Genomic DNA, 13,538 nt, shown 5'->3' with positions numbered 1-13,538 from the left:
ATGGAAAGCTTAGATGGAAAATTGCAGCCTTGTTAATGACATTTATATGTTAGTAACATTTATATACTAATTGATATGAACAAACATCTATGCAAATATTTTGGTCATGTATGTCATGTGCTCTCAGTTGTACTTTGTTTCCAGATAGAGTTTTTCAATTCCTGTTTATTGATTATATTTTAAAAAAATTTTGTCAGGGCACTCCATTGCAATCCTGGCAGTGCTGAGAGTCATGAAGATCCCTGTCTTGGCACAAAGTGACCTCCCAAACATGCCATGTGCTGCCGTGCAGACTTGCACACCTCCAGGTGAACTCCAAGGACACTCAGGTGGGCTGGGCATGTGGCAGTCAGAGCAGAAAACAAGTAGAAGACTGCTCAGGAGTGCAGCACCTGGACACAGGGGTAATAAGGAGTCCTTGCTATTCTGGGCAGGAGATCCCCAGTTAAGCTCTGAATTATGTACTTCAAAGACTGTAGAAATAACAGCATTACACCAAGAAGAACCAATGTGAAATTTGCTCAACTAAACCAGAGACAGGGACAGAGCAGCTTTTGAGTCTCCCCCAGATTTCCCCCCAAAAATCACACACTCCAGCACAAGCGTCCTGGCTTTATGTTATCTGAAATCCCTACCTGGATTCAGTTTCCAGTTACTGCTTATGGCTTTCTCATAAGAACCAATTTTATGCAATTATCAAATCACTCTTTCTTCTCAGTCTTCTGCCATTCCTTTCTTAATCATTTAAATTGGGGCCATGACTCCAATCCTGCTTCAAAAATACAGTTCCTCTCATTATTTGCTTATTTGTCTTGTCTGAAACAACCTAGTTCTGTTCTCTAAGACATTGTAAAGACAGCAATCTGACTTTTTTCCCCACCTCTTTTTTTGCCACCTTTCTTGAGAAGCAGAATTTTTAAACAGTTTTGAAGCACTATGATTTGAAGCATTAATGTTAATTTACTGCTTCTTCAGGGTCCTCCTGCTTGAAGAATGATGTTACTGCAAACATCTCAAGATAAAGACGCACCAAATTCTACCAGAACCTTAATATAATTACCCCATTATGGAATTCTAAAAGAATTAGAAGAATTCATCACTAAATTTGTACAGAAAGCTATTATTAATTTGAGGTCAACAAACCAAGACTGTTTCACGTAACGTTTTATTCACAAGTAGAAAAAGTATTACAAAACAATTTATACAAGGTTTTAATTTACATTTGTTAAAGGAGTATTTAAAACAGCACTGTAAGTCCCTAGACACGACATGTGGGCAGTCAAAATGCAGTGATAGTGGATGTTTTCTATTGGCACATACAATATTGCTTGCCACAGGCAATATACAAAAGACCAGTTTGGTTAAATTAAGGAAAAAAGTATATACAAAATATACACATATATCTAAAAAAACACTCCATTTTTTCCTCCCAATTTGCTATCAAGCTTTCACTCATAAAAAAAAATCTTTCTCTAGAATTGCTGGATAAAAACAATTATACAAAGTTTAAATTCCAATGGGAAAACACACCGTGGCAGATGTTGGCAAAATTTTTGAACATTGCTTTTTCAAGAACTGTTATTAGTGAAAAGTTAAATCTCCATATGTTCTGGAAATATTTTGCTATATACTGAAATGCACATTGGATTTTTTTTTTCTATTTACAAAGTATATACAAAGAAGCACACATCTCTTCATGCACATGTAGTGAAAAATAATGTTTTGTAACTTCTTAAATGTATGAAAGTATACAAAGAAATTATTCAAAACTACTCATGTTTAAATATATATGTGAAAGTATTTATCTGAGTAATTGTACTGTATAACTGCTTATTATTCTATCAGTGACCAACAGGTGGTATCTACTACTTAAAACCCAAACCAAACCCAACAACAGTAAAAAAATCACTTGGGTAACTTGTTCAATTTGGTTTGAATTTGGGAAGTGTTATTCATGGCTTTTGCACAAATGAACAATCTCACTGGTGAACAGCTGGAGCATCTCTCTGCCATGGCTGCCTGTACTGTTTTTAGCTATTTTTGTGCAGGTCCAGCCTTCTTCTATGTGCTTCAAAGCAAAAGTCTTTTTCCACAATGGATTCTGAATACTGCCTCAACATTTCCATTGCCACACAAACCATGTGTGGAAAGATGAGTAATACTTATTGCCAATTTGTTGGCATCTGTTTTGCTGACTGCTTTGCTTTAGTCAAGGCACATTGGGTACTTTAAGGAATAATTGCTAGAGTTCACCACAGCCAAGTGTGAGCCTCTTGAATGTCATGAATCAGTGGAGGTTACTGGCATTATCAACAGAAGCAAAAACTATTTTAGGGATGAAAATGGCTGAGAAAAATTATATTAAGGGATGTGACAAAGCAAACCACTTCTTATGTTTTGTGTGGAAAATTTGAATTGACGCAGTACTACAGTAAGAAGGACAGAGGGTTTTGATTGAAAGTGACTCCTAAATGAATGAATTAGTTCACCACAGAGCTTGACCCTTAAAAATAATGCATTAATAAAAAATATTGGTAACAGTCTCACTGTATAAATACTTTCATGGCACACTTGCTATAGTCTGACATTTTGATTTGACAGTTGATTACAATTATTTCAACATTCAAAATTATATCCTAAAACAAGAATTGTTGTATTCTAATACTGAGACCACTAATTAAATGTCCTTATCTATATGTCTGACCTTCATTAAACTAAATCTAATTTAAAGCTAATCTCCTGCTACACTTAACAGAATGATGCCACCTCCCAAAAATGTAATAATTAGATGGAGGGGACTTCAACCACACATACTGTAACATGCTTATTCTCTAACTCCCCAAACTAGCTTATTGACTATAATGTAATACATAATAAAAGCTTCATTTTATTAATAGGTGATCCTTTTATAAACACAAATGGATTTTTTACGTCCTTCAATAGCAGGAATACTATTTAAAATTAGAACCAGCAGAAAAATAATCCTAATGCATGCACAAATCTGCAGGCAGAGTAACTGGCACCATGTTGTCCCACATTTTCTGACCTGTAGCCATATTTGAGACCCCCCCCTAAACACATTGAAATATTTTTATTTCTTACTGTATTTATATATACTATTAAGCTCACTCCATTAGATGTTTTGAGACTCTGAGGAAATAGAAATAGAGATTGAAAAGGTCATAAGTCCACTTTCAGGGTCCTCACAGGATGCTTCTTGAAGTTTAACTTCACAGCTGTTACAGCTCAGACACAACTGCTCAGGTGTGAAATGATGCCATTTTTTTCCAGATGGATTGGAAACCACGCAACGCTGAAGACTAGACTATGTTTGATGAGAATCAGCAGGGGAGTATAAGGGAAGCATTCAGTTTTACTGCTGAGAGAAACAGCTCCAGTCCCTAAAACAAAATGACAGAAGAGTGGTTACATAAATTCATAAAAAACCTGTATGCACTCCTGTATTTGACTAAACACTAAAAGAGTAGAGGTATACTTACTGCCTGCTGTAAAATTCACCTGAAGATTAAACCTGCATTAAAACCCACAGTAAAAAGCTTAGACTTATATGTACATATATAAAATATGTTATATTCTGATTTTATGTTATTATTTTGAAATATAACAATAAAACATTGACCTATGCAAGACTGTAATGCATCCTCAGGCAGTACAAAGACCATCCTTGCCTCAAAATATTTCAAAAAGACAGGAAAGATGAAGAGCAGATGGGAAAAAATGCTATAGACTGATATGAAATAATTGTCTTGGAGTTGTAAAGCTGGCCGGTGTTCATCCTGAAAATACATCTCAAGTAAGTCTAGTCCTGGTCCTGTCCCATGAACACTACTGAAATTTCTCTGCCAAAAATGCACACATAATGACACACTGTAGAGCCTGAATGGGGAGAAATTGTACAAAATGAATCAGTAGGGTCTATTATAGAAAAAAAAAAAAAAAAAAAAAAGAAGAAAAACTTAACCCTGCTGAAGACCTTGATTATTCAAAACTATACACAAATCTCAGTAGTAATAGAGGACAGCAGAAAACTATCAAAGCATACAGGATTTTGAGATGCTGGAAAAGCTGTCTCCATAGGAATGTCTCCATACATAGGAATCAATAAGAAAATTTACAGCTCATTTACTGTAACAAGTATAGTGAAATAAAAGCTAATTTTTGTAGTCATATTTTGAAATCCTGTGGTTCTTTTGATCTAAGTAAACTCTTAAATAATATTAATTGTGTACCTCTGAGGTTGATGCATGGTGGGAAAACACCCACAAATTTCTGATTTTTTAAAATCTTGTTAATATGGAAATGCATTCCCTTAGAACATCAAGAACTGCTGGGAACTATCAGTGTTGAGATCTGAAGTCATATCCATGTCACTGTCCCCTCCCACACACAGCTACAGAATACAACTGTCACCAAATGATATTGGGAACACACAAAAATAAAACTGTCAGTGCTGCTATCTGACACATGGGCAGGTAGTGCCCAGCATTGTTACAGACAAAACTTTATGCTGTAAATAATACATTGAGAGAAATATGTGCCACCTGGATAAGGCTGATGTTGTCAGTGACACAGCAGATTTTCAGGGTGACAAGTTCCATTGAAGTCAATGGCAAAACAATTCTTGATTTAACAGTCAGTTCCCTTCCCTTTCCTCCTCTTGACAATGTCACCTAAACAATTAAGGCCGGATTTACAAAGAAACTTCTGCTCTTGCATGCTTTCAGAATATGTGTGGTTTTTACTAAATACTAACTACTTTCTACTTCATATTTAGGAATAAGACAAAAGTGTTAATGCAAACCAAATGGAAGAGGATCAAAGGAATGCAGGTTTACTTCTGCAGATGGCCCAAAATTTTCATAATTACAGATAGCATAATTTTCTTAATTAAGTTTGGTGCATTATTAATATTATGGCAACTTCTTGTGTTCCTGCCTCTGAGTTCATGCACAGTAGACTGTTTCACCTTTCCAGCCACAGCCTGCATAGGCCTGGAGTAACACCACTTGCCATCAGAACACAGGCCATAATTTGGGATCCTTTCACAGATTAGTTACTTGAGGCTCTAGATTACTTCCAAAAGTAGAAAATTCCATTTTAAAAATATGGAGCACAGCTAATATTCAAAAAGATATAATGATGAAGCAGCAGCAGTATGACTTTTTGTAACATTCCATTGTTACATAGTTGAGACAATTGTTTATCACCTCTTTGCATTTTGACCTCAGACCTGCATTTTCTCTGAGCTTTTATAGATAAAGTTGCATTTTATAGACTAACTTATGTTTTATCTGATGACATGGGAATATAAATGGCATTATAAGACATTTGAGATTCTCTTGTGTTTCTAGTACTACTGCAATGACTCTACAGAAAGGCTTTGTAAATATTTTTAGATGAACACTTGTACGTCTTTTATGCTTTATTTGCAATAAGCAAAGCCAATTCCTCAGTTCTCACTCATAAACAAAGGCTAGCCTCACACGATGATTTGGTCACAAGGCTATTAAACTGAATTTTTCTCTTGAAATTTAATGAAAAAAATTAAAATTAATTATCCTTGATAAAAGCTGACTGATGTACAGACTTACTCCTGTATTCTGAGTAATATTTCAACACCACAGTTTACGTAATTACACCTTTCAAATGTAGCTAATGATCTAAAAACGTGAAACTGCTGGATCTCTTGTAGAGGTTTCATTTATTTCAGCAATAGCTAGGTGTAACCTATGAAGAAATATAAGCCTAGAACTTCTTGCAATTCTATATTTATCTAGCTGTACATGCCTGGAGCACTTATTCTCATTCCTTTGTAGTTATGTTTTTTACCTCTTTATCAGTCCGTAGAGTCATTTGTTGTTCCATTACACTTTGTCTTTGGCTGGCCTTCAGCAGTCACCAAGTTCTGAAGTGATGAAACTTCTGTGCATGTTCTGTGTTCGGAGATTTCAAAGGACTTTGCAACATTTCCATCAAAAGACTTAGCTGAAATAAGTACTTCACTTGGTTCCTGGTTATTATCCAATTCAACAGTGGCTGCATTTTCAGTCTCAGGGCTGCAGGATTTTGCAGATCCTCCAGCCAGTTCTGAATATGATTCACAGATAGAAATGCTGTCACAACAAGCTGAGTTTTGCATAAGAGGCCAAGCATCTGGAATGTCTCCACAAGTAGAGTGTGAAAGAGAACCAAGGAAAGCAGGAATAATTTCTCCAACAGAATCAGAAGCTCTGCAAAAGGATAAAAAGCACATGGTTTACAAAGCATTCCAGAAAATATTATCAGTATTTGAATTACTGATAATTTGTAATTATAGGTATTTCAAGAAGGTTTAACAGGGTTATATTGATACTCTAGAGACATCCTGTACAAACTAATTCTATTGAGAAGGATACAGTTTGTTCCTTGGCTGGAAATGACAAAAGCTCTGGTGAACACTACTTTGGACAGTGAATGCAGGATTCCACAAAACATGAACTACAGTTGGGGTTGTTTATGGTCAGAAATATAACAAATAATACTATAGTAGCATTCAGATATAAACACTGTCACAAAGAAGAAGGATTTTTTTTTCTCTCAGTGCATCGATAGGGGAGTATTAAGACAAGATGTAACAGGCTTAAAGTGCAGCAACAAAGATGGTTGGGCAGAGTCTAGCATCTTCAACACCGGGGGAGGGATTTGGTTTTTTTCCTCCCCCAACTGTAGATAGACAAAAATCTAATGGAAGTAAAAGAAGTCTTCAGAAAAATGGCTTCAGACTGGTAGAATGGAATAGGCAACAAGGCTTCTTGAAACTTCATGCTTGCTTTAAACCTGATAACGTATTCACTTTGGATTTTTCAGTTTGTTCTGTCTAGCCTTCAAAATGTGAAGTTTTTCTTCTATTCTCTTTTACATGTAAAGGACATAATGTTAAAGAAGAGCAAGCATTATTTTTATTTTATGGAAAATGGAAGAAAGTAGAAGTGGAAACTCAGTATTATCTGCCTCAAGTTTATTTAAAGTGCATCATAATAGTGACATGTGCCAAACACTGTTGAAAGTCCAGTAGTGGTTTTCACTATATATACACCAAAATAAGTATTAACAAAACCAGGAAGTTATACCAATATGTTTTACTTCCAAAAACCTTCTACAGATTTTTAAAACTGCAAATGCTATATTAAGTCTGATATGCAGTGTGACAAAACTTGTCCCATATTAACATGCCTAGAACAATTTTTAAGAAGCCTTACTCATTTCCACAATGTGATGCTTTAATAGCTTTGATATACACACAAAGAATTTGCAGAGATGAGGCCAAAAGTCAGGACATTGCACCACAATTGAAGGAAATACATTATTCTGGCAAAGGAAATTGGCACAAGCTCCATTTCTACTGGAAGGAACCACAGGATCTTTGATGTCCACATAGCATGGATATTACAGTTATTTTTAAAGCCTTAACCAAAAGATTCTGCAAAAAGTACACAACTCTCAATTTGTCAGCCTCCGTGGTATACAAGGATGACTCAAGCTTGTTGGTATTTAAACAAGTTGTTATAGAAAACGTAGATATTTGTACTTAGGTCGCTAAGTCACCTTGCACAAACAATACTTATGAAGAAGCCGCCTCTACATTTTTAGTAACATGTGGCTGTGAGAACAAACAGCTGAAGACCAATTTAAACCTTATATGGAAAATCATTCCAGCTAAAAGAAATAAATACATCCTGTATTAAAATCTGTAACCAGGAAACTCTGAAGGACACTATAAATTTTATATATTTAGCTCATAGCCCTGCTGTAAAAATAACTACTACTATACTTATACTCAGATGATTGGGAGAAAATAAAAGTTAAAACCTGCTAGAAACTCAGAAATAATAGATATTTCAAAACTTGCAGTCCTAAAGAGTTCCTTAAATAAAATCTTCATGCCACTTGTGAACTGTACCTCAATCCCCCCAGATTCATGGGTTTATGCAGCAGCTTGCTAACCATTAGCAGAAGAGGGTGTGGCCAAAGCCTATAAGGTACCATAGAGTAGAAGGAACATTATATGCTTGTGAGAGAAGCCACTTCTTCAGAGAAATCCATGGATCAAGTCAGTATTTACTAGGTAATACTTAATTTTGTCACAATCAACCTATTTTTGCACAACATGGGATGATATGGGTACAGCTCATCAAAATCTCTCATTCCACTTCAAGCAGCTGTTGTCTCTGTATAAATATTAATTTGACTGCATAAAAAATACTTCATGTTTCATACACATTTGTAAAACTAAGTTACCTTTCATTGAGCGTGGTCTGTGAGTGGAAAGCACAACTGTGACTGCTGTGCTCCATGCTACAGGTTTCATCACAGCACAATGAGGGAATCAAATGAACTGGTCCTAAGGAATGAAAATGAATTTTAATAGTGTTTAAACTATCAAAGCTCTGGATAAACTTAGTCTCTGATTTTTTCAAACTTGAGTATTATTTTGCCAGTTGCATTAAAATACATGGATTGAGGAAATGCTTTCACAGCAAGAGATTTCTTGCTGTAAAAACATTTTTAAAAACATCTTTATTCCTTTAAAGTTGAAATATTAATAAAAGCCAAGTCCTTCCTATAGTAGCAACATAGAAGCCAGTCATGAGTACCTATTTTTAAAATTAATTTTCTTCTCAGTTGAATACACATAAGTGGAAGCATTCTGAGTAAAGCTATCAGGATGATATTGAAGCCTGTGCTTTTGTGTTAAACTATGTATTTCTTAATTATTATTATTATTTCTTATAGCCTTATTATTTCTTCTTCTTATTATTTCTTAATGTCATAACTGCATTTGTTCTGATATGACTTCACAAAATGGCAATGATTTGAATTGTCCAGGTTGTTAATGTCCTTTAGCATTCATACCACATTCTTAGATATTCTCTGGTAAATCCTTCACACTCATTTAAGTCTCAAAGCCATCTGCAGTGCTATTTTTATCCGAAATAAATGAGATAGACATTTTAATTTCTTTTTCAAGTGAAGTCACTGAAATGAATACAGGAAGAAACAAAAAGCCCCAAATAGCTGCTTAAAAATCCTTTCTGCTTATTAAGAAATTAGCCTAGGACAAAGGTTAGTTTGACAGTGTTAGCTCTGCAGTTGAATTGTCACAACTCAAGTGTTAGATAAAATAAAGTCACCGTTCAGTAGACATAACATACCACATGTCTGTGATGCGCTTCTTTGGCACTGGCAACATGTTCTGTGGTCATATTCACTTAGCCGTGGTCTATCAAAACATGATAATTCAGAGCCATTGTAGTGAATGTCTTGTGATCTCAGAGACCCTATGAACAAAGTGAATAAAAATTGATGTCAGTAAGTGTTACCCTTTTTCCTGCTCAGAGCTCTCTTTCTTTACAAAATGTGTTATTGTCATGCTATAAAGTATGTCCATACATTTTCCAGTTGAAAGATCCACAGTGACCATGTGGCTTCCAATAATGTAAACCACAGATTCTGTAACAAAGCCTAGAACAGCTGGTTCAATTACAGCCTCTTCTAGGAGGACATCTGCTCTCATTTTGATGATTTGAGAGTATATCTTATTCACTGTTACATTTCTGCAGTGTTTAATGATTCTCAGTGATTCCCATCTGAAATTTTCCAGAGTCAGCTTTCAGCCACTGGGATTTTGTTTATATTATCTTAAAGAGCTTTATATTAACAGCAGACTACCTTTAATCTCTATAATTGTAGGCCAAGGCAAACAAGTTACTGCACTTCACTAAATGAAGTCTGAATTCACTGTGTCAGAATTTCTCAAAGTTCATGTGTAAAGCAATTCTAGGTTAGGAACAATTCTTACAATGCCTCTGTAAACTTCTGTAAGTTTCTGCTTGTGCTGAGAGCAGCAGTAACGTCAATTCATCCTAGATAGTATTCTTGTTTGGCATCCAGGGTTCATTAGATGCTATAAACATATTTTAATAAAAGTTTTATAAAATGATAAATGGGAATTAGAGTGCTTTTCACTTTCTTCTTTCTTAATTTAAATTAAGAGGCAGAAAAACATTTATTATAAACAAATTACATGGATGAGCTGTTAAGGATTTAAAATAAATTTACAAATCTGTCTCAGGCATTTCATTCATCTTGAATGTGCCCATAAAATCAAAACCGTTGATGACAAATCTCTCATCTACACTGGCCATATTCATTATCTTGATGACCTAATCTGTATTTCACAATTGCATTTGATGCACTGATCTTCCAAACTGGTATTTCCACATTGACATTGCAACTCTGTAATGTCCCACCATGAATAGTCCAAATGCATCTGTGCAGCATCTAGCAGAGTATGGCATGGGATTGATACAACTGGAGTATTTCTGGGCATTTAAACAGCATTTTCTCAATAGCAGCTGAAACTTCTACACTGAGCTGGCAAACTTGGATGGAGTCCTGGGCTGTGTGTGCTACACTGACCACCTCATGCTCAACTTGCTTAAAAGATGTAGACATTTCATTTCTTTACCTACAGAGAGATCTGCCAAACTAATACCACTTTATAAAGATCCCCAAGAAACAGTAAAAATTTGAAACTCACAACTTGGTTTCTTCTCCATGAACTGCCTCTTGCAATAGATAACACAAAGGATGAGAAGAGCCAAGAGCACTGTTGCAAGCGCACTGCAGATAACAGCTGCCAGAGCAGTGTCTCGAGGGCTGGAAGCAGTTGAAGGAATCTTCACAAGATTCACCTTGGTAGTACCTGAAATATAATTAAATAATAATTAAGGCAAACTGCAGACATTTCCAGAAAATAGTCATGTAAATGAAAGTCTGGGAAACAGAAGAGGTTTGCAGCACAGGAAAAAAAGAGACAAACATTAGTTGCACATATAGATAGATATGATCATCGGCACCTTCAGTATGAAAAGGAATCTTAGAAAAGACATATTGCAAAATGTGCCATAATGAGCGGAGATGCACACAAACACATTCAGACTGTCCATGAGAATGGAATCAGATCCTCACCATGAAAACAAAGACATTTGAATATTTAATGCCACATGAATTTAATATGGAGAACATTTCCTCGTGCAGAGCTGAAAGAGTGATCCACTAGAGGGAGGTACAAATACATGAACTTCCCTTAATAAGGAAACTTTCTGGGTACTGAGACACCCACAGAAGTTCAAATGCTGTCAAAATTATCATCCTGCTTTGTTGCATATGTCATGACACCATGGTCATTTCCAAGATCAAACCCAGAATTTCAACTCTGCAAACTCTTTTTCTTCATTGATTTTTTTTAATACTAGATAATACCTCTAGTCAACATTCAACAGATTAACTTTATACCCAAATTAGTGAAGACTTAAGCAATGTTTCCAGCTACAAATGTTTTTACCTTTAAGTGGAAAGCGAAAAATATTTTTAAAGGATCAAAACTTTAACTACAACCGTTGAAACTGTCTTAAATTATGTATTTTTAAATTAAATTATTTTTAAACAACCTATGAATTTTGACAGCCCATCTATTTCAATCTCCTGTGAAGTCTTCCTAAATTCAGTAAGAAAAAATGAATAACCATAGAGTACTTCTACGGCAGCAAAATTTTAAGAAACCACAAACCGTATTTTACTAACTTTCAAAAATAAATTACTGTGCCTATTTATCCCAGAAGATATTTGGTTAAAACCTAAAGACTATAATATCCTAAGAAATGGTCCATGCAGTCATAAGTTTAAATTGTGAGATAAATGTCTGCCAGAGTATATTAAAACCTCTAATCAAACTGTACATAAATACAATTGTTCAATATCATTACTGCAATTTCATAATGGCAGGAGAGAACTTCCTAACCTAGCTGGTGGAATTGTATGACTCAGGAATAATTTTCTGCAATAGTTATGGTATTTCCTCTACACACATCAAACAAAGGGGTTGTGATATCATATTGCTTTGTTATAATACCTATAGGGATTGACAAAACCTAGGCATTTTGAAAAATTAACTTAATTCTAAGACTTTAGACCACTTAAAGACCACATGACAAAAGAAACACTCTGTTCTTTGAAATAATGAATCCAGAAAATTAAAGAAATAACCCACCAAATGTATCAAATAAAAACAGTTTCTGCAGCTTATAGTATCATGTCGTTGCTAGTAAATAGGGTAATATAAAAAGGTGGAGAGATTGAAAGTTTAGTTGTTCATTTCCTGATTTCAGCATGAAGAGAAACAAGTGTTACTGCATTTACATCTGCTTAAATATTTCCATTTACCTTCAATTTGTACTATTATGTTCCACTGTCACATCAAAATCTGAAGAGCAAATTCATAGCAGATCTTTTTTACATGCTTTCAACTTGCCAAATTGCACAGAGTGGAGCAACTGGAGAAAGTACAACAGAGAAGCCACAAAAATTACTGAGGAACTGGAGATTCTCTCTCCTGTGATCAAAGTTTGAGAGAGCTGGGATGGCTCAAGCTCAAAAAGGCTCAGGGGAACCTCATCAGTTTGTACAAATCCTTGGAGGGAGTGTGTAGAGAGGACAGAGCCATGCTCCTTTCTCAGTCAGAGCTAAGTTCTATGGCCTCTTTTCCAAATCTCCAATGTTACTTTTAAAGAAAATGCAATAAGTGTCATAATTATTTTGTCATAACTTGAATGCTTTTGGCAGGAGCTCAATCTCCCACAGAAAAAAACTTTTCACTCAGTTTCTAGGATTCTTGCAGCTGTAGTTTTAAGTTTATAGTTTTACCAGACCAAAGAAATTTCTGCATGAAGTTCCAGGATATCTGTGAGAAGCAGTAAATATATATAAAATCCGGTCTATATAGCAAGGTGGGCTGCCTTTAGTGTGAAGATCAGACTGTGCTTTGGTATCAGGTTTTCAGTTTTAGTTAACTGCCTGATCTAGTCTTTAGAAGGTTAAAGACAGACTGGACAAGTATTTAAAAAACAGACAATAAAAAAACTGATCTGAACACCTTCAAATATTTTTCATATCAATATATCTATTTGTATTAATGTACATAAGAGCACTAAACAGTTCTTAACATTTAGGCCTTCATAATTTGCAGAAAAAAGAATTGTCAATTTTGAAGGGCAAAAAAGAAAAAGAGCACAGAAGATGAAGCTTCTATATTTTTGTCTCTATTCATTTGCTTACAAAATACATCTATTTTCAAGTATGGTTACATATTACATATTCTAGGAAAATATAAATAATATATTTCTTTAATGTCCATCAGCAATATTCAAACTGGAAATACAGTGATTTCATTTTAAATAGGGATGGCAAAACTGAAACATTTTTTAGCCACCTAGCTATTTAAGATTTATTTTGTTGATTTTTTTTTTTCACTTGAGAAAGCAATTTTCTATTCCTGAGAATGCCTACCACTCATCTTCACCTTCAAAGAACTTTTTGGAATAGCTACTCTAAGCAGTCCATTGTAGTCTAGCTCTAATTATAATGATAGTGATCTTCCCTGCAGAGACCAGCATTTCAGAAGCAGATTGCTATTGTAG

General features: G+C 35.0%; 1 protein-coding gene across 4 annotated transcripts in view; it reads right to left on the bottom strand.

Annotated features, from left to right (window-relative positions):
- Positions 1 to 1,146: 1,146 nt before the first annotated feature.
- TNFRSF19 (TNF receptor superfamily member 19) overlaps positions 1,147 to 13,538 on the bottom strand; it is a 57,018-nt gene continuing 44,626 nt past the window's right edge. For 3 of the 4 annotated variants that reach the window (XM_053935973.1, XM_053935974.1, XM_053935975.1), the window contains 5 exons: positions 10,601 to 10,765; positions 9,213 to 9,338; positions 8,299 to 8,401; positions 5,851 to 6,251; positions 1,147 to 3,401 (listed from right to left, as the gene is read on the bottom strand). In XM_053935973.1, coding sequence (XP_053791948.1) covers positions 5,858 to 6,251; positions 8,299 to 8,401; positions 9,213 to 9,338; positions 10,601 to 10,765 — 788 coding nt within the window. In that variant the 3' untranslated portion in view covers positions 1,147 to 3,401; positions 5,851 to 5,857. The remainder of the gene's footprint in view (positions 3,402 to 5,850; positions 6,252 to 8,298; positions 8,402 to 9,212; positions 9,339 to 10,600; positions 10,766 to 13,538) is intronic. The other variant, XR_008429472.1, reaches the window with a different exon arrangement.

Source organism: Vidua chalybeata, chromosome 2 (assembly GCF_026979565.1).
Source record: "Vidua chalybeata isolate OUT-0048 chromosome 2, bVidCha1 merged haplotype, whole genome shotgun sequence".
Classification (NCBI taxonomy): Eukaryota; Metazoa; Chordata; class Aves; order Passeriformes; family Viduidae; genus Vidua; species Vidua chalybeata.
The sequence above is the reverse complement of the archived record's forward strand: the minus strand, read 5'-3'. Positions and strand labels throughout refer to the sequence as shown.